At 50.3% G+C, this 18276-nt stretch overlaps 2 protein-coding genes across 4 annotated transcripts in view; both read right to left on the bottom strand.

Moving 5' to 3' along the window:
* The window catches only part of LOC102010672, a 2858-nt gene extending 2305 nt beyond the window's left edge, over positions 1–553 (bottom strand). Inside the window, exon 1 of the mRNA XM_013520516.1 lies at positions 37–553. Within this exon, the coding sequence (XP_013375970.1) occupies positions 37–553 (517 nt within the window). The remainder of the gene's footprint in view (positions 1–36) is intronic.
* The window catches only part of Tpst1 (tyrosylprotein sulfotransferase 1), a gene marked incomplete in the record, with an annotated part of 93530 nt that overhangs the window by 394 nt on the left and 74860 nt on the right, over positions 1–18276 (bottom strand). For 2 of the 3 annotated variants that reach the window (XM_013520566.1, XM_005396711.2), the window contains 3 exon segments: positions 1–168; positions 3041–3089; positions 5490–5540. In XM_013520566.1, the coding sequence (XP_013376020.1) occupies positions 3069–3089; positions 5490–5540 (72 nt within the window). 3 annotated transcript variants of the gene reach the window in all.

Here is an 18276-nt window from a genome sequence, read left to right as displayed (position 1 = left end):
CGGGTCCCTCGGAGGCCGGGCTCGAGCAGGTGCTACCGGGGGCCCAGCGCAAGGAACCGGCCGGCGGGCAGGCGGGGACAGACGGGCTGGTCACGGGCACGCGGCCGCTGACCTCGGCCGGGGTCAGCGGCCTGGAAGCTCCCTCTCGCTGAAGAGGCGGGGTCTCTCCTAGGGCAGACAGACCCGGAGTTACCGGTGCGGAGCTCCCGTCCACGCTCCCTGCGCCCCCAGCGACCCCTCCCGGTTGGCGCCAGGCGGCCAGGCAGCGGGGTGCAGAGGACCAACTAGGGGAGCCCAGCTGCCCGGAAGGAAGGGCCCGGTAGGCCCCATGCTTCGGTGTGGGAGGCCTCGGACCCTGCAGGACACTTCTCCGTGCAAAACATGCAACGGCAGCCCGTTTCTCAGTGACACGACCTCCATCTGCCGCGGAAGGCACGGCAGGGAGGCTGGCATTGAGGGTGCTGAGGTCGCCAGGCTGGCCCTGCACCACCGACAGTAGGTACTGAGGTTCTTTAAAGGGAGCGTTAGGGCCGGCGATATAGCTCAGTGGCATAAGCGCCTGCCTAGCAAGCGTAAGGTTCTGAGTTCGATTCCCCGTACCAAAAAAAGGGGAGCATTAGAGAGAGAGGCAGTGACCATTATGCAACTGTCAAGGGGTCCAAAAGAGGGGAAGACAGACTAGGATCTCTCCTGAGGTGCTTTCCAGGCTCCCCAGCCTCCCATGCCCGCACTGGGCCCCCAGAGACCCCCATAAGCGAACCAGGGTGGAAGGCTGCGTGGGCCAGCGCGTTCTGTCCTATGAAACCTTCTCACGAAGAGGGTCTCTGTATGTGCACAGTTGGTAGCCTATGCCTGGTCTACAGCATACACTCAGTACATGGTCACTATATAAAATAAAAATGAAGCTTTCTGCTGGTACCGCCCTCTTCCAGTACGCAGACAAAATGAGAGAGGCAAGGCACCTGATACATGCTCCGGGCCTTGTAGAGTGCGTGGAGCTGTTCCTGGGCCACATACACGGAAATCTGAAAGCAGGGCGAGACTGTGGCCACCAGGGCAACAGTGCTGCTCAGAAGGACACCTGCAACAGTCCAGACACGCCGGACGTCCATAGCGTCACCCGCTCCTGCTGGCAGTGTGACCGGCTAGCGCTGGGCAGATCCCTGCCAGGAGGCGAGCGGTGCCCTGAGCACACGGCGCCTCTGTGGAGGACCCCCTAGGTGACTCTCCTTGAAAGAGGACAAACTGCCTCCGTTTTGGCCGAGCCTGACCCTGTTTCCATGTACTGATATGTACAGAGCTGGCCGGGACTTTTCCTTATCCCTTCAGTTGACTTTAAGCACCGCATACGGTCTAGCCCGGGTGCTGACGGTAGTCTCTGAAGATGGCGGGCAGTGTGTCCCCGAGGCCCTGTTGCTCCCTGGGGTGAGCCGGGATGAGGCGGGTGTGTGAGCCAATGCTCCACGCTGTCAGCTGGGATCGAGCCTTGGGATAGAGGCTACGACTGCCCGGGCTTCAAAGATTACTCATCAGAGCTGAAGCACGGACCCCAAAACATTAGACACTATCTCGGGTGTTTTATACAGATCACTCTTTCTGCAGACCCTTCTCTCTGCACATGGCAGGGGGGATTTCAGGCCTCCTACCTAGCCCAGCTCACACAGTCACTCATCTTCAAGCCACTCCCTTCCAGAATTAATAAAATGCGGGTTCAGCGCTGGGTCGAGGCCTTTGTTCCGGATGGCCACCATCATGGCTGGACTCAGGACCCCTTGGCTCCTCATACCTACAAGTACGCCTTAGCGTCTTTATTCTCGCCGTGGGTTGCACTGAAGTGGTAGACTGGAATTAATTTGCTAGAATTCCAGTAACTTTTCATGCAATTACAAATACAAATTCCTGAGCTGTGAGGAGGACTGAGAAGGGCTCTTTATAAGCCTCCAAGCACCAGGCTCGCTTCTTGAGCCGCGGGGAAGGAAAGGACCCGTGTGAGAAGCAAGCTGGAAAGAAAGGCCTCAGGTGAAGCCCGCTGCACCCTGGGAGCCACGGCGGGCCGGCAGAGTGGGGTGCTGGGCCCTGTTCCCTCAGATGTTCCTGGTATAACAGGTATAAAAAAGGGGTTGTGAAAATGGTTTTCTTAATTCACTACAAGTGTGGCCTCCTCTCTTCCAAAGATGATTTAAAGCAGTAGATACCAAGTAAGCGAAACTATGAGAAAAGAAATCAACATCAGAATTTTTGAAGTTTTCCAAGCTCCAAACGATCTCAGGCATCACTCAGAGCAAGAGAGATTTCTAAGAACGCCTGGGGGGCTGTGCGCAGCCACATCAGGGAACCCGGGTTTAAACCCAGCTTTGTCACCCAGCCGCTGTGTCCTGGCAGACGTTCACACAGGCAGACAGAAAAGGGGCTTGCAAGGCCCGCTGGCCAGCTCACAGCGTGGCCCTTAGCTACAAAGCGGCAAGGCAGGGCACAAGCGCAGGGCATCGTCATTTGTTAACATAAGCAAGGGTGGAGTTGGAAAAACAACCAATCCAGAAATAGACAAATTGGTGCAAACACTTTTGCAAGTCTGGCGCACACACAAGCGGTGCAGGGTGGCGGGAAAAGCCCTGGCCAGCGGGCGAGAGATGGAGCTCTGTGGCTCTTGGTATCCCCTATTCTGTGAGAGCATCAGTCTCCTTATCAGCAAACAGGCCATGGGCTTGACTGGCCCCAGGATCCGTGGCGCTAACATACTATATTGTTTTCAGGCCTTCACCATAAACGTAACACCCACCGCTATTTACATGCTTATTTTTGCCGGGCCTTCTGAAGACATCGTTCTGGGTAATCTTACCACCGATCTCTTATTAATGGACAAGAGCTCAGTTTCTTCATTTTACAGAAGAGATGGAGACACACAGGTGAAGTGGCTGAGTCGTGATATGACCAGAATTCCAACCCAGACGGCCTAGTTCTGGAGCTGTCTCCCCCTGGCTGCACTGCCCCTGAGAGCTCGAGCAGGAAACCCAAGCCCCAGAGGTGTCCCCAGCCTCACCTCACGGGGAAAGATGATCCAGGCTCTGCTACTCCACTTGCTCCGTCTGCTGAAAGAGGCAAAGGCGGTTAAAGCCCTTGAGATTGGTCAGCCAGACAAGCGACTGCCCCTTCTGAGACATCCGGGCATCTTGCAGGCCCACAAACATCACTTAAACTCAGCTTGCCACTGCTGTACACAGAGAACCAGGCGGGGTGGCACCTATAATTCCAGCACTGCTGGGCATGGTGGCTCACGCCTATAATCCCAGCATTCAGGAGGATGAGGCAGGAGAATCTCTGTGAATTCGAGGCCAGCCTGGGCTACAAAGACCCTGTCTCAAAAACACAAAATAAGGGCTGGGGATATAGCTCAGTGGCATAAGCGCCTGCCTGGCAAGCACAAGTCGTGAGTTCGATCCCCGGTACCGCAAAAACAAAAATCACACAAAATAAAATAAAATTCCAGCACTGAGGGAGCTGGAGGCCAGAGGGTCACAGGTTTGAGCCCCATCTAGGCAATTTAGTGACTTAGCAAGACCCTGTCTCAAAAAATGAAAAGGTTTGCAGATGTGGCCTGGTGGTGAGAGTGCTCTGGGTTCGATCCCCAGTACAACCACCAACAAAAAAGAACTTGGCCCTCTCCTCCGGGTTTCAGAGGGGGAGGCTCTAAACCCTGGAATTTCCTGGTGGTAGGAGCGTTTTTGTTCTTCATGACCCCTAGATTCACCCCAAAGTTTATGTTAGGAGATGAGATGAGTCAGGAGGAGGCTTGCTCACCGAAAGATCGCCACTGCGAGTGACCCGGGCCCGGCGAGGCCCCGCAGCCCATGGAGTTGAGCGTGGGTACTGAGGCGCAGGTGCACACACAGAGGCGCCGGCGAGGTGCGAGCCTGGCCCGCGGGGATAGGCCCACGAGCTCTGGTCAGGTGCCCCTGGCCCTCGCCTGTGTCTCTCCACCGGGCTGCTCCTGACCTGCACGCTTTGTTACACAGCTGGTACAGTGCTGTCCTGAGTCCTGTGAGCCATGTAGGCCCACACCCACGATGGCTTCATGGGCTTCTGTTTTCTCACTTAAACCAAAATCCTTTCTAGCTCCTTTCCAAATGTGGAGAGAGAGGCGGTAAATACAGCCATCCATGGTAAGGGTCTGGGCAGTGCCGCTGAAAACATCTTTTTCTTATTGAACATCCTCACCCAGAATACAGACGACCAGGTGCGGTGGTCCGCGCCTGCAGCCCCCGGCTCAGGAGGCGGAGGAGACACAGCTCAGGCATCCCAGCCGCAGGACCCCGCCTGCATGTGGGACGCAGCACGTCATCACCACCGTGGGGCTGGGAGCTTTCAGCCCCCGAGCTCGGCAGAGTCTTGTTCCCAAGTAACAAGGGACGAGCACGGCAGGCTGGCCACTGCGCTGGCAAAGGGTCAGCAACCTCAGGTGGTGTCACCCCTCTCTCCCCGCCCCTCACCAGGGTGACAGGTGACACCGAGCTGGGACGCTGTCTGAGCGGCTTTAGGTCCCCACCCGCATCCCTGTCTGCTTTTCTCCAGCTAAGGAAACAAGACTGGAAGGCAAGCGAGTGTGATAGTCAGCTCCAATGGGACTTGTTGGAATTTCATTTTTATTTTGTTGTTGTTGTTTTGTGGTGCTGGGGATTGAACGCAGAGTCTTATGTACGCCGGGCAACTGCTCTACCACTGGGCTGCTTGCCACACACCTGCCTCTGGATTAAGGTTTTTTTTGGAAACAAGGTCTCAGGGCTAGGGATCTAGCTCAGTGGCACAAGCGCCTATCTGGCAAGTGCAAGGTCCTAAGTTTGATTCCCAGTACAAAAAAAAAAAAAAGAAAAGAAAAGAAACAGGGTTTTGCTATGCAGTTCAGGCTGATCTTGAACTCACTATGTATCCCAGGCCGGCTTTGAACTCATGGTGATCTTCCTGCCTCAGCCTCCCAAGTGCTAGGATCACAGGCATGCACCACCACACCGTCTAATTTTTTAAAGAATAAAACCGACAAGCTTCACTCTCTCAGATTCTTTCTGACGGCCAATGGCCAGATGTATAGTATGTTCACCAGTCTTCTAGGCTCTAAAAGAAAAAAGCTAAGCGGCATGTGGGTGTGGAGGTGTACATTTCACTGCAAATTAGCTATTCGGAGGCTGGGGCGCAGGCACCAATACACACTCCTTCCATGCCAAGTACCGTGTGGCCTGAGCGTGACCTCACTAGCCAACAAGAATTTACATATCAATAAAATATTTCCCCAGTTTTGGAGGATACTGAGTTCTCTGAATTCAGACAATATTCAATTACTGTTAAAATTAACAAATTCCAGGCAGCAATCTTTCTACCACAGCACAAACCATTATGTCTTTTTTTTCTCCTTTTATTTCATTTTATTTAAAAAGATTACTTCATGCAAGAGCCAATCTCTTTACAAGAGCAGGAAGCAGACACAGGAGACAGCATACCTGGGCCTTGTCTTTCAGGAAGTCAGGAAGCTGAAATTCTCCTTTATAGACCTGTGGGAACAAAGCAGGGGTGAGCTGGGGACAAGGCACCGCCCTCACGGAGCGGGGACACGCGACGCCTGCGACTGATGGGGTGACGGCCTCGGTCCCCGTGGGCCAAGGACGGCAGGGACGAGGCTGCAGGGCAGCCTGCACACGGCCTGCCCCGGATCCGCCCGGCCCAGCGTCCCCCACTGCCCTTGAGCAAGGAGCAGCGATGTCTGACGTCTGACATCCGAGCCCGCCACCTTGGCGGAGGGAGAAAGCCCGCTGGCGCAACCTCAGACTCCACACAGTTCGGGGCCACGCTCCTCCGGGCTGCCTTTGGAATTCTCCAGGTTTTAAGGCTGGCTAGAATCAAACTCTACCTCCCTCAGCTCACCCATCTGTCCCACAGTGATTTTAACATAAGGCGACTCCTAAAATGATGTGTACTTTAATCTCACACGATCTTGTAACAAAAACTTATTTTCAATATACAAAAATATTTCTAGTACAAGCAGTAATTATGAAATAATTTTTTACAAATAGCATTTATAGTAATACCCCAAATCCACCAAATACCTAAGACTAAATAGCATAAAATATATGTATAACTTTTACATAGCAAACCATAAAATGCTGAGAGAAATTAAGGTCCCAAATGAATAAAAAGGCACACCACTTGCAGGTACAGGTAGATTCAAAATAGTAATGATATCCATTCTCCTTAAATTATGCTCAATCAAAAGTGTAATTTTTTTTGTTTGTTTAAAAGAGAAGATCATTTCAAGCCGATTATAAAAGTTATATGGAAATCCATAAGGCTAGGAATAGTCAAGGAAACCTTAGAAAGAACAAAATGGAAGGACTTATTCTAAAAGGTATCAAGCATCACACAACTACACCCAACCTACCCATTCATGTACATATGTACATGCACACACACACACACACACACACACACACACACACCCCTTATACTGCTGTAATTAGGGTAGCAAGGTTTGGCACAAGGACAGGCAAACGTAACAGGAGACAGAGTAAAGACTCCAGAAACAAATCCACACACACCGACACCTGGTCTCTGACGTACAGGTGCTGCAGAGCAGTGAGTGAATACAAACGCATAGTCAACACGTGTCATGATACATAGCAATGAAAACATGAACTGCTGCTCCGCTGCCAGTAACACGGACCAATCACCACCCAGAACAACAAGGCGGGGGCGCCCTAAAGAATAACATACTACAAGTCTGAGCTGTAGACGTTAAGGCTCAAGAGCAGGCCGAGCAAATCTGCGCCAGAATCAGGATGCCGCTTCCTCTGGGAGAAGGGCGAAGTGACCGGAGAGGGGTGGGCGGGCTCAGGGGCTCCGCAGGACTCTGCCGTTACACTAAGCTCTTTGCAGCTTATGCCCACATTGGCACATCCACACTAACTCCTCCCCTCTTATGGTTTACTAAAAAGGTCAGTAAGGAGCCAGGTGTGGTGGCACACGCCTGTAATCTCAGCACTCGGTAGGCTGAGGCAGGAGGATTACTGTGAATTTGAGGCCAGCCTAGACTACACAGTGAATTCAAGGCCAACCTGAACTGCACAGCAAGACCCTGTCTTTAAAAAAAAAAGAAAAAAAAATCAGCAAGGAATGATAAAACGAGTGGCAACATTAAATCTCCCAGATACTGATGGAGAGGTGAGGCTTATACAAAGCGGGGGACCCTGAGTATGTGAGGTCACGGTGTAAACAAATCCCAAGAAGGCAGGGCCAGAGAGCAGATAAAGGCTCAGTTAAAAACAAGTGGGGCACTGCCTGGAATTTCCTCCTCTCAGCACCCTCCAGGGAACAGATGCTTTAAAGGAACCACAGAACTGACTAAAAGAACACTTTCCACTGACAAAGCAGTTTCTGTGTAGTGCACGAAACCAATTACTACATTCCTGTACAAACAGCAGTCATGAACTGGATTTGCTTTAGTTTAATGAGCAGTGTTTGGGGCCGAGTGTTCGCTCAGGCACTGAGGGCTCCACAGCCACGGGCAGGTACTTGGAATCCGCTGTTTCTACACACCCTCCCACCTCCAGCACTGAAGAAATAAGGAGACCAAAGTAGGCTGCTGTTCTGGAGGGCATTAAAAATAATAAGATGTCATCCACCTCTCTGGGAGGCTGAGGCAGGAGGATCACAAGCGGAACCCCAGCCTAAGCAACCTGGTAAGTCCCTGTCTCAAAAAGTAAAAAGGAAAATGGGCTGGGATGTAGCTCAGTCAGAAGGCCCACGGTTCCATCCCCAGTACCGAGAAAACAAAAACAAAACAAACAAATACCAAGCTAGACAGCACAGCTCTTTACGACCCTCCACGCACCAAGCCTCCAGCAAGTGGCTGAAGCCTGCGACAGCACCAGACCCCATGAACACACAGCTTCGGTGATAAAGCCGATCCTATAAATCAGGCACAATAAGAGGGTAACAACAAGAATAGTAAAACAGAAGTTATCACAAGATGCTGGGATTCAAGCTAATTCAACCCTATGAATTATTTGTTTGTGGAATTTTCCATTTAATCGTTTCACACAGTAGGTAAATGCAATCACAGAAAGCTAAACTGCAGAAAAGGGGGGCCACTGCGCCACCTCTCCAAATCCCGCCACCTCTTGAGGGGGATGTTGTTCTTTCTACAGACCCAGCAGCTAAGGCACAGGAGTTTAGGAATTTGTCCGATGCGGTGAAACGGAAGCTACTGCAGAACCAGGATTGAGCCTCCATCCCAAGCTGACCCCAGTTGATCTGCTTACTCAGCGGAAGGCCGAGGACGGAAGGAGGGAGGCTCTGGCTGTGACCCCAGAAAGCGTCAACCACGGTGCAGGCCAAGGTGACAGCCGTGAGGTGACGGGAGCGGTGCATGAGGGACCCACCGCCCGCTGAGCGCACCTAGATCGCCGAGCAGATCGGGGGCGCAATGAAGACGCTGATGGAGGCAAAGATGACGCCGAGGACTCTGGCCTCAGCAGCTGCCGGCTGGAAGTGGGAAGCAGCCGCCCGTCCACCGGGAACAGCTCGCAGGAGCGCGTGTTTGGACACAGCTGCAGCCGTGCTGAGCTTGAGGGGTCTAGAGGGAGCAAACGGGGATGGCAAGCCGGCGGCTGGCACTGAGGCCGAAGCCCGGCTGGGTGCGTGCGTGAGTCACTCGTGGCGGGTGAAGACCTGGCACCGATGAGGTAACTCAGGGGCTCAGGAGACAAGAGAGCGCACGACCCATACCCAGTGGAATGGCAGGTGCCGGGGCAACCGGGACCAAGGGTTTCGTCTTTAAAGATACAAGGCAGAGTGCTTTTTTGTGTGTGGTATTGCTACATCCTTAGTCCTTTCTTTTATTTTGAGACAGGGTCTCACTAAATCATAAGTTGGCCAGGCCGGGCTTTCACTTGTGATCCTCCTCCCTCAGCCTCCCAGGGTGCCGGATGACAGGCGTGAGTCCCGGTGGCTGGCTACATGTTTGTTGATGGGGAAGATCCTTCCGGGAGCGGGAGACACGGGGAAAGGATCCCTTGGGCTCACGAGGATGAAGTGTGTTGGGATGGAAGCCCGGATGTCACCCCTGTGAACACACTTCCTGGTATGACAGTGATGAGCCACTGTGCCCCAGCTCCCCTGCTCAGCCTGTCTGACCTGTGGTTAAAGACGCGCCTGTTTTCCTTACATGATAAGGTAACAATCGTAGTCACGTATTAAAAAGTACGAGGCAGTCATTAATAGGCCTTATTTTTCCAGCAGTTTTCTACTTATATTGGGCACAAAGTAGACCCCTCATATATTTCCTCTGACCCCATCCCCTTTCTGGGTAGAGGTTGCAACAGCTATGTAGTTCAGACCAGCCTTGAACTCACGATGTAGCCCAGACTGGCCCAAAGCTCATGGCGATCCTCCTGCCTCAGCTTCCTGAGTGCTGGGATTACAGGAATGCGTCACCACAGCTTCCCCTGTTTTTGAACTCACATGGTATGTGGTCTTTCCAGACCGGCTTCTGTCACTCAGCAAGATGAGTTTCACGTTCTTCTTTTTGTGCTCGACAGCACACTTCTTCCACTGAATACTATTCTAGGGTCCAGATGTATTAAAGCTGACTTGCCATTACTATTGTTGCACTGGGGAACGAACCCAGGACTTTCACACTTGGCTACCTCCCCAGTCCATTTTTATTTTTTATTTTGAGAGAGGTCTTACTAAGTCACCTAGGCCGTGCTGGAACTTTGGATTCTCCTGCCTCAGCCTCCCAGAGTTGCTGAGATTACAGGCCTGTACCACCATGCTGGCTGACTGTTTTTATTTTGAAAAACAGCATCCTCTTCTTGTTCCTCCCTTGCCTCATCCGGAATGTGATGACACTCCCGTTTTCTTTCACTCCATTGCTGTGGTTTCTCCGAGGTTCTCCTGGCCCTTCTCACAGAGATGTTCGTGGAATGTTTGGCCGGGCTTGGCGGGAAAGTGCTCAGACGTCTACTGCCACTCTGTGTGTGGGGGCTGCGTGTAACTCCCGGGCTGCTTCCTGAGCCAGTATTTGAGGGGTCTTTCCCGTGGGGTGGCTGAGTACCCAGAGGCGGAGCTGCTCTCTCACCGGCAGGAGGCAGGTGGACTGGGAAGCCTGGTGCCCACGCTCTGGTGCACCTGAGGCCGGACTCAGCTTTTCAGAAGATGGACTTTCACTTATAGCTGGTTGTCCGTTTGGAGCCCCACCTCTATCCCTAGTGTGCTCAGTTCTGGAGTTCCTCCTCCTGCATGTGTGTGCGCATGCGTGCGTGTGCGTATGCTGGGTATTGGATTCTGAAAATCTGTTCCTACACAACTTTTAGTCTTCCTGTTTTTGGAATCAGACCACACACACACACACACACACACCCGCACACGCGCACACACACACCCACTGGTACACCTGAAGTCTCCAATGCCCCAGGCTGGCCTGGGGTGCGGGTGAACCGCTGACTTCCGGTCCCTCTGCTTGCTCACGTCCACCCCTCCGCTTTCTCCCCAGCGCTCACGTTTGCCTGCCTCCCACACGGCCCCTTCCATCGCCGCACGGCATGTTTTAGGGGTGACACCGGCACGTGGGGCTCTAGTTTGCCGACGCTGGGAGAAGGAGAAAAGGGCTGCAGCTAAAGGACCAAGAGTACTCAGTTCTGAGGAAGCATCTCCAGGGTGCACACGGAGGATGTAAAATCTGAGTCCAGGAGACTCATTTGTGGCTGGAGCTCTCAGGGTCCGCACAGGCGGGAAATCACTTCTGGGACTGCTGACCGCAGGGACGCACTGCTGTGAGGACAGACACCACGCCATGCAAGGGGAGCAAGGGTTGGGAGACACGGGTGATGTAATCTTCAGCTTTACTGCTCACTACGTGCCACGCCTGGGGCTGCGGGAAAGGACAGGACTGAGGGTCTTTACAGCACCTTCCTGCCTCCCCCAAGCTCTAACCCCGCCCTGCGGTTCTGCAGGAAGCGGCCCTAAGCCTGCGCACTGCACGCTTCCCTTAGTTTCGCCTTTGCGCCCTCTGGCAGACCTTCCATCCGCTGAGTCACACAGGTTACTCTCACAGAGCCAGGCGCTGTCTATATGAACTAAAAGAGCTGCTGTGAAGATATGAGCTTCACACACTTCACGCTGCTTTTTCGCTTCTGCTTGTGCCAGTGACAGTATGCTTTCACACGACAGGCTCTGGCTGGCAGCAGGTAGGGCCAGAGAAATAAGTAGAAAAGTAACATTGTGTTTGCTGCTTTGGGTTTGTAGACTGAAAGACTCCACTGCTAGTACAGCCTGGATTCAACTTAGAATCCAGAGCTAGTTGGGGGAGGAGGGTTTGCCTAAGCTGCTTGGAAAGTTCTGAAAACCCAAGAAATGGTTCTAAATATTGGCTCAAGGGAGCAATGTGTCATTTTTGTTATTTGTCATGTGGTCACTTTCAGTTTTCTTGCAAGATTAAATAGGAGGTGACCGGCTGCCACCACAACCTCACCGTTAGTAAAATTTACAAGTCTTGGAGCTTCTATGTACACACAATTTTGTATTTCACCTTTTCTTTCTTTTTCTTTTCTTTTGTGAGACAGGATCTCACTATGCAGTTCAGGCTGGCCTTGAGCTCACTTTGTAATCAGGCTGGTCTCGAACTTGCAAAGATCCTCCTGCCTCAGCCTTCAGAGTGCTGGGATTATAGGTGTGCACCCTGACACCTGGCTCCATCTTTTCTTTTCCTTTTTGTTTTCCAGTGCTGGGGACTGAACCTAGGACCTCAAGCATCCCAGGCAGGTTCCCTCCCACTGAGCCACAGCCCTGTCCTCAGGCTTTCACCAACCCAAGGTATCTGCTTTTAGCCTAACTCACTTGGTTTCGGCCTTTGGCAGTTAGACACGGCAAACCTGCAGGCAATAAGCAAGTACTGGCAACTGAGGACTGAGTAATGAGACAAGGGAAATTATAAAATAAAAGGTGGACAGGAAGCCTCGAGTTCTTCATGGAAAGAAACCAACAGTTTTATATCAGATACAAGAAGATAGGTATCTTCTCTTCTTTTTCTGTTGTTTTCACTTTTATCTTTTTATTTTTTGTGACAGGAAGACAACGTGGCCAAGCGGGGTGGCTCACACCTGTAATCCTAGCACTCGGGAGGCTGAGGCAGGAGGATTGTGAGTTTGAGACCAGCCTGGGCTACAAAGTGAGCTCAAGGCCAGCTTGAACTGCAGAGCGAGACCCTGTCTCAAAATGACCAAAGGAAAAAAAAAAAAAACCACCAAAAGACCCTCTGAGAAATGAGGCCAACTCTGTATGCGGAGAGCAGTGAGCTTGCCTACATTATTTCACGCGAACCGTGTTGCGGCGATATCCTGAGACGTGTGTCCTGCAACGGGGGGCAGCAGCCTCTGGTGTCCATGACTTGTGCAAGCCCTCTAGGCGCCTTGAGCAACTCGCTTCTCACAGTCAGTGTGCGCGGCTGCCACCTCCGAGGTCAGGTAAGGAAAGTCTTGGTGGCTCGCTCTGGGGACTGTAAAGGTCTGACACCTCCAGCCAGGGGCAGCCTAAAAAGCAGCTCCACCTCCAGCCTTGAGCAGGGGCAGCCAGGCCTGCACTCCTGAGCCACACGAGCTCCCTGGTGGTTAGACGGGGCCCACGCAGACACAGGATCCTTAGTGCATCTAAACGCCCCGACTGCATCTGCGGAGTCCTGCGCCAGCGACGGAAAGGTCCACATTCCAGGGATTAGGAAGTGGACTCTACAAGGCCGCCATTCAGGGTGCCATTTGCCAGGGACAGGTAACTAACGTGCTCTACTGAGCGTTTCTGCAGCTTGTAAGTGGGGACATCGCGATGCCCTTACAAACAAAACGCTCGTCCGTGTGTCCGTAAACTGTAACACAAACGAGTTATTTGGAAAACTTCTCTTATTCTTAAGAGATGTGTGTGTGTGGAAGAAGCATAATATTGCAACTTCCAAATAACTGAACAGCAGCAGCAGCAGCAGCAGCAACCCTGTGTGTATACAGCACAGACAGTGAAGAGGTGAGGCCGGTGTGGAGAGACTGTAACAACGAATGATTCTGTCTTCCAGATATATGGGTACACCTAGTGTTCTTTCACTGTTTTCCAAGTATCAAAACTGGGGAAAAAGCAGGGTGGTAAATTTAACCTATTTTATTTATTATTTTATTATTTAAATTTTAATTTAACTGGTATATATATATATGTCATCCATAATGATCACGTTCATCACAGGGAATTTGTACCTGTACATGATGTGTCTCAATTCATTTCTCCCATCCCCCTCCGCTCCCCGCAGTCCTCCTTCCTCTCCCCACTGACCGCAGCCTAGTTTCCATTCCCCGTCCATGCTCGCTTCCCTTTTCCTCTCCGCCCCTTCCCTTGCTCCGCTTCCTACCTGAGCACGTTCTTCCTCCTTCCCAGTATCTGTCCTCCATTTTGCTCCTTACCCACCCTTTGGGTTTCTCATACAAGAGGAACAAAGCAATATTTAATCTTGTGTCTGATCTATTTCACTCAACTTTACTGTCAAGATGTATCCATTTTCCTACAAATGACTCAAGTTTAACCTTCTTTATGACAGAGTAGCACTCCACTGTATATAAATACATGCTCCTTATCCATTCACCTGACAACGGGCATACTGAGTGTTTTAAGATTTAGCTGTTATAAATTTGAGCTGCTGTAACCACGGGTGTGCACGTATCACTGAGGCATGATGCTTTTAATTCTTTTGAGAGGGTACCAAGAAGGGGAACAGCTGAGTCAAATGGAACCTCTAGCTTTAGTTTCTTGAGAAATCTGCACACTGATTTCCACATTGGTTGTGTTACAGGCAGCTGAGTTAGATAGAAATATTATAGGCAGTCAGACAGGGCCAGGCCCTCCCTCGAAGGAGCCAACATGGAGGACAAGATACCTTGTAAATGGAGATATATTTGCTGTGGGCCAGACCTCAAGTCAAAGGACTAAACAGATGCACCCATATACCTCTCTAGGTGTGGACATCAGGGATTGATATTCTAAATAGGTAGCAATCACCTTGAAAAAGCCAGGGAGAGTCACCAGTCCCCTACAGGAAAAGCTCGATCTGTATTCCTGCACACTTGCTACGTGACTCGCTTCCCCATTTGATCCCAGTTTACTCAATTTTACCTGAACAATTATACTTGTAATCTTATTGGCTGACCACAGTTTTGTCCCATCTCGTGCCCACCTTATACCTATCTTGGACCCGCTTTACCTTGTGGTTTTGCTCTATAAAGTCCCTGGGAAGGGCAAGGTCCTTGGCAACCCACTCAGGCCCTGTTCTGTCCCTCTCTTGGACAGAAGCTTTCTTTCCCTCAATAAATATATTCTGCCCTTAACCTCTGTTGTTCCTAAAATTCATTCTTTGATTTTAGAGAACACGATCTCGTCCCAGATATTGTTCAGGTTGGGAGTTTCTATTTTCCTGTATCAGCTGCACCAATTTCATACCCCCACCAACAGTGGAGAAGAGTTCCTTTTCCCCCACAACCCATTGACATTTGTTATTGGTTGATGTCTTTTTTTGTCTTTTTGGTACAGGGTCTCACTATGTAGTTCAGGCTGGCCTTCAGCTCATTTTGTAGCCCAAGCTGGTGTCAAACTCGCAATGATCTTCCTGCCTCAGCCTCCCGAGTGCTGGAATTAGAGGCGTGCGCCACCACGCTGGGCAGGTTGATGTCTTGATAACAGCCATTCTTTCTGGAGTGAGACAGAATCTCAGCATTGTTTTTTTTTTTTTTTTTTTTCCAGCAGTGTTTTAATTTGCAGCTCTTCAATGACCAGTGAGGGAAAACATTTTTTCATATATTTATTTGCTGTTTGTACTTCTTCATCTGAGAAGCATCTATGCATTTCAGATGATCATTTTTGGATTGGGTCTTTAAATTTAGAGGGTCTGATTCATCTGAGTTCCTTATATATTCTAGGTGTTGGTCCTCGAGGACTGGCTGGTAAAACCTTTTCCCCATTTTGTAGGCTGTCTCTTTACTCTGTTGGTGGTTTCTCAGGGAGATGAAATTTTCACACAGCAGGGCTGGGGAGATAGCTCAGTGGCACAGAGCAAGGTCATGAGTTCGATTCCCAGTACCAAAAAAAAAAAAAAAAAATTCACACAACTAAAATATTAATCTTCCAAAGCTCACTGGAGCAATTATTAGAAACATACTATCTGTGAATGTGAAGCTAAGGGTTAAACTCAGAGGTTGGCAACTTCCTCCGTAAAGGCAGAGAATAAGTTCCTTAGGTTTTGGGGCCCATGTGGTCTCTGTCCCACCGACTGACTCCACCGTCACAGGGCAAAAGCAACCATGCGCAACACGCAAAGTCAGGAATGCACTGTGTTCTAGTATGAATGTATTTACAAACACTGGCGGTATGACAGGTTTGGTCTGCAGGCCGTGATCCGCTAAGCTCTGATGTAACTAAAACAATTCCTTCAAAGTAAGACAACTGTCAGCAGTCTCTCGAGATGTACTAAGAGCCAAACTATGTGCTGAGCACTGCACGTGGCACTCGAGGCTGAGATGCAGCTTTTGCTCACAGTTTTCTTCAAAGGACATTTCTCATTCCAGAGATTAAAACATCACTCTCCCAGCCAGAGGCTGTAAATTCAAGGTAAAGACAAGTCTAAGTTACTGTTCTTCCTCCTTTCGGAACTCAAACACTCTCATCTAGCCCGCCCTCCCCTCCTCCCCCACTTCCTCCCCTCCTCCCTCACTTCCTTCCTTCCTCCCTCCCTTCCTTCCTCCCCTCCTCCCTCCCTTCCTTCCTCCCCTCCTCCCTCAGTTCCTTCCCTCCTCCCTCACTTCCTTCCTCCCCTCCTCCCTTCCTTCCTCCCTTCCTCCCCTCCTTCTTCCCTCCTCCCTTCCTCCCTTCCCTCCTTCCTCTCTCCCCTTCTCCCTCCCCCCTCGCTTCCTCCCCTCTTCCCTCCCTCCCCTCCTTCCCTCTTCCCCTCTTCCCTCTCTTCCTCCCCTCCTCCCTTCCCTCCTTCCTCTCTCCCCCACCCTCGTTCCCCCCTCCCAGTTCTGTTCAAGTGCACAGAATTGGATTAATCATAATTCTTAGTTCCTGACAGACTTTCATTATTACTCCATGCTTCGCCTGCTGTTATTCATTTAGAAATAGAATTCATTATTTTTAATAATGTAATGAACCTTCCCCTTGAGGAATTAGGACTTGATAGTTTCACATGCAGGGAAAACACAGCTCTAGCCAGATAGGATTAGACAGGAAGGAATCCAGATTTTGAAATTTACATCCTTAATCCTCAGGGGCCTTTGTGGCTCACTAGAGACCCGTTATCTCTAAAACAAATATCACAAAGCTGCTGCTAACCATTGTGTAAACATGTATATTTACATATTCTCATTGGGCTTAACACAGTTTGGGGTGCTGCTTTGCAAATCTCAGACTGGGTTCTTAGAAAGTTCAACAGTCTTGCCCGTCCTAGAAACAACAACAAAACGTTATTAATACTTCTATTGAGAAGAAAAAAAGAAAAGTGAACCAGCTCAGATGCTCGATATTCTATCCAAAACATGTTTAAGAAAAACACACAAATGTCCAATAGGTATTTTTAAAAAATGTTCAACATTACTGATCAGCAAGGACATGGAGATCCAACCACAGATGGAGGGAGGACGGTGGAGGGGGAGGAAGGCAGGAGAAAGAATGAAGGTGTGCAGCAAACACGGACTGACTGCCCGCGAGCAATGTGCTCATCATGTACTACACAAGTATACTGAGAAAAATTTTAAAAATTAAAAAAAAAAAAAAAACCCAAAGCAGCAACAAAAAAACCATCACCTCATTCCAGTAAGAATGGCTGTTCTCACAAGGACCGTAAAGACAAGAGCCGCAGAGGACCAGAGAAAGGGAAGCTCTTGCATACCGCTGGTGGGGATGCATTTGAGTCCAGCTGGTAGGAAGTGTCCTCAAAAATTTAAAAACATAACTAGCATGTGAGCCGGCAATCCCACGACTGGGATCCAAAGAAAACAAGACCAACATGGTGATCAGACATCTGCACTCCCATGCTTAAGGCGGCACTGCCGACAATAGCCAGTAAGTGAAAGCGACAGAGGAATGGGCGGGGGCAATGTTGGAATACTACTCCCTTGTAAAAAAGAACAAAACCTTGTCATTTGTGAACACCATGGATGGAAATACAGGTCCTTACGCTAAGTGAAGCAAGCCAGGAGCACACAGGCAGGTACTGCGGGACTACACTTACCTGGAACCTGACGCTGCTGATCTCATGCAACCTGAGTGAAGGAGTTGGCCAGAGGCGGGTGGGGTGGGGAGGGGGTTGGGAAGGGTGGGTCAACGGATACCCAGCTCCAGCTCTGCGAGCTCCTGCAGGGAAAGGTAACTGCGGGGAAGAACTTACTGTGCATTTCAAAAAGCTAGAAGAGATTTTGAATGTTTCTCTGAATCTACACAGAAATGATGGAGGTTGGAGGTTGAAGATATATATATTCAGTCTGACGGAAGTGATTCACAATGTATATGCGTATCCGAACATCACATGTACCCCATCAATATGTATAATTTTGAGGTATCCCTTAAAAATAAGTTATACTCAGATTAAAAGTAAATTGTATCATTTGATCACAGAACGCGTATCAGGTAAGAACTGTAAGCAATTTCCACCAAAAGGAAATGGTACCAGCCGAGTTTCAGACACTGAGAGGCCGTGCCTAGGGAGTGCTGACAGGAGGTTCATCAGTCTCTTTTCAAGGGGCAGCTGGGGCAGCTTCCCCTCCGCCACCTTGTCACCCTGGGGGGCTTTTGCTTCTGCTTTAAACATGGGGCTTTGGCAGCGCCATATCTCCGCCTGTGGGTACTGAAAAAGCCCCGCTCCCCCGGTAATCACCACACTGACCTACAGCTAATGACAAGCCTGTCCATCCTGCCCTGGCCGCGTTCTCCCTGTGGTCCTGGGGGTGGAGCCCAGCACCTCACACATGCCAGGCAAGCGCTCTGCTTCTGAGCTATACCCAGCCTGTCACTGGACGTGTTGAGGGAGAGACAGTCCTTATCCTTCAATCCTGGATGGATGAACAAGAAATATAAAACCAATTTCTGGATAAAAGAAGAAATAAGTAAATGGGATCCTTTCCTACTCCATTCCTTCCTTAAAGCTGAATAACACTTGACTGTGATATATATTTTGTTTACCCATTCATCTGTTGATGGACATTTGGTTTGATTTCA

Source organism: Chinchilla lanigera, unplaced genomic scaffold (assembly GCF_000276665.1).
Source record: "Chinchilla lanigera isolate Chin_1 unplaced genomic scaffold, ChiLan1.0 scaffold00055, whole genome shotgun sequence".
Classification (NCBI taxonomy): domain Eukaryota; kingdom Metazoa; phylum Chordata; class Mammalia; order Rodentia; family Chinchillidae; genus Chinchilla; species Chinchilla lanigera.
The sequence above is the reverse complement of the archived record's forward strand: the minus strand, read 5'-3'. Positions and strand labels throughout refer to the sequence as shown.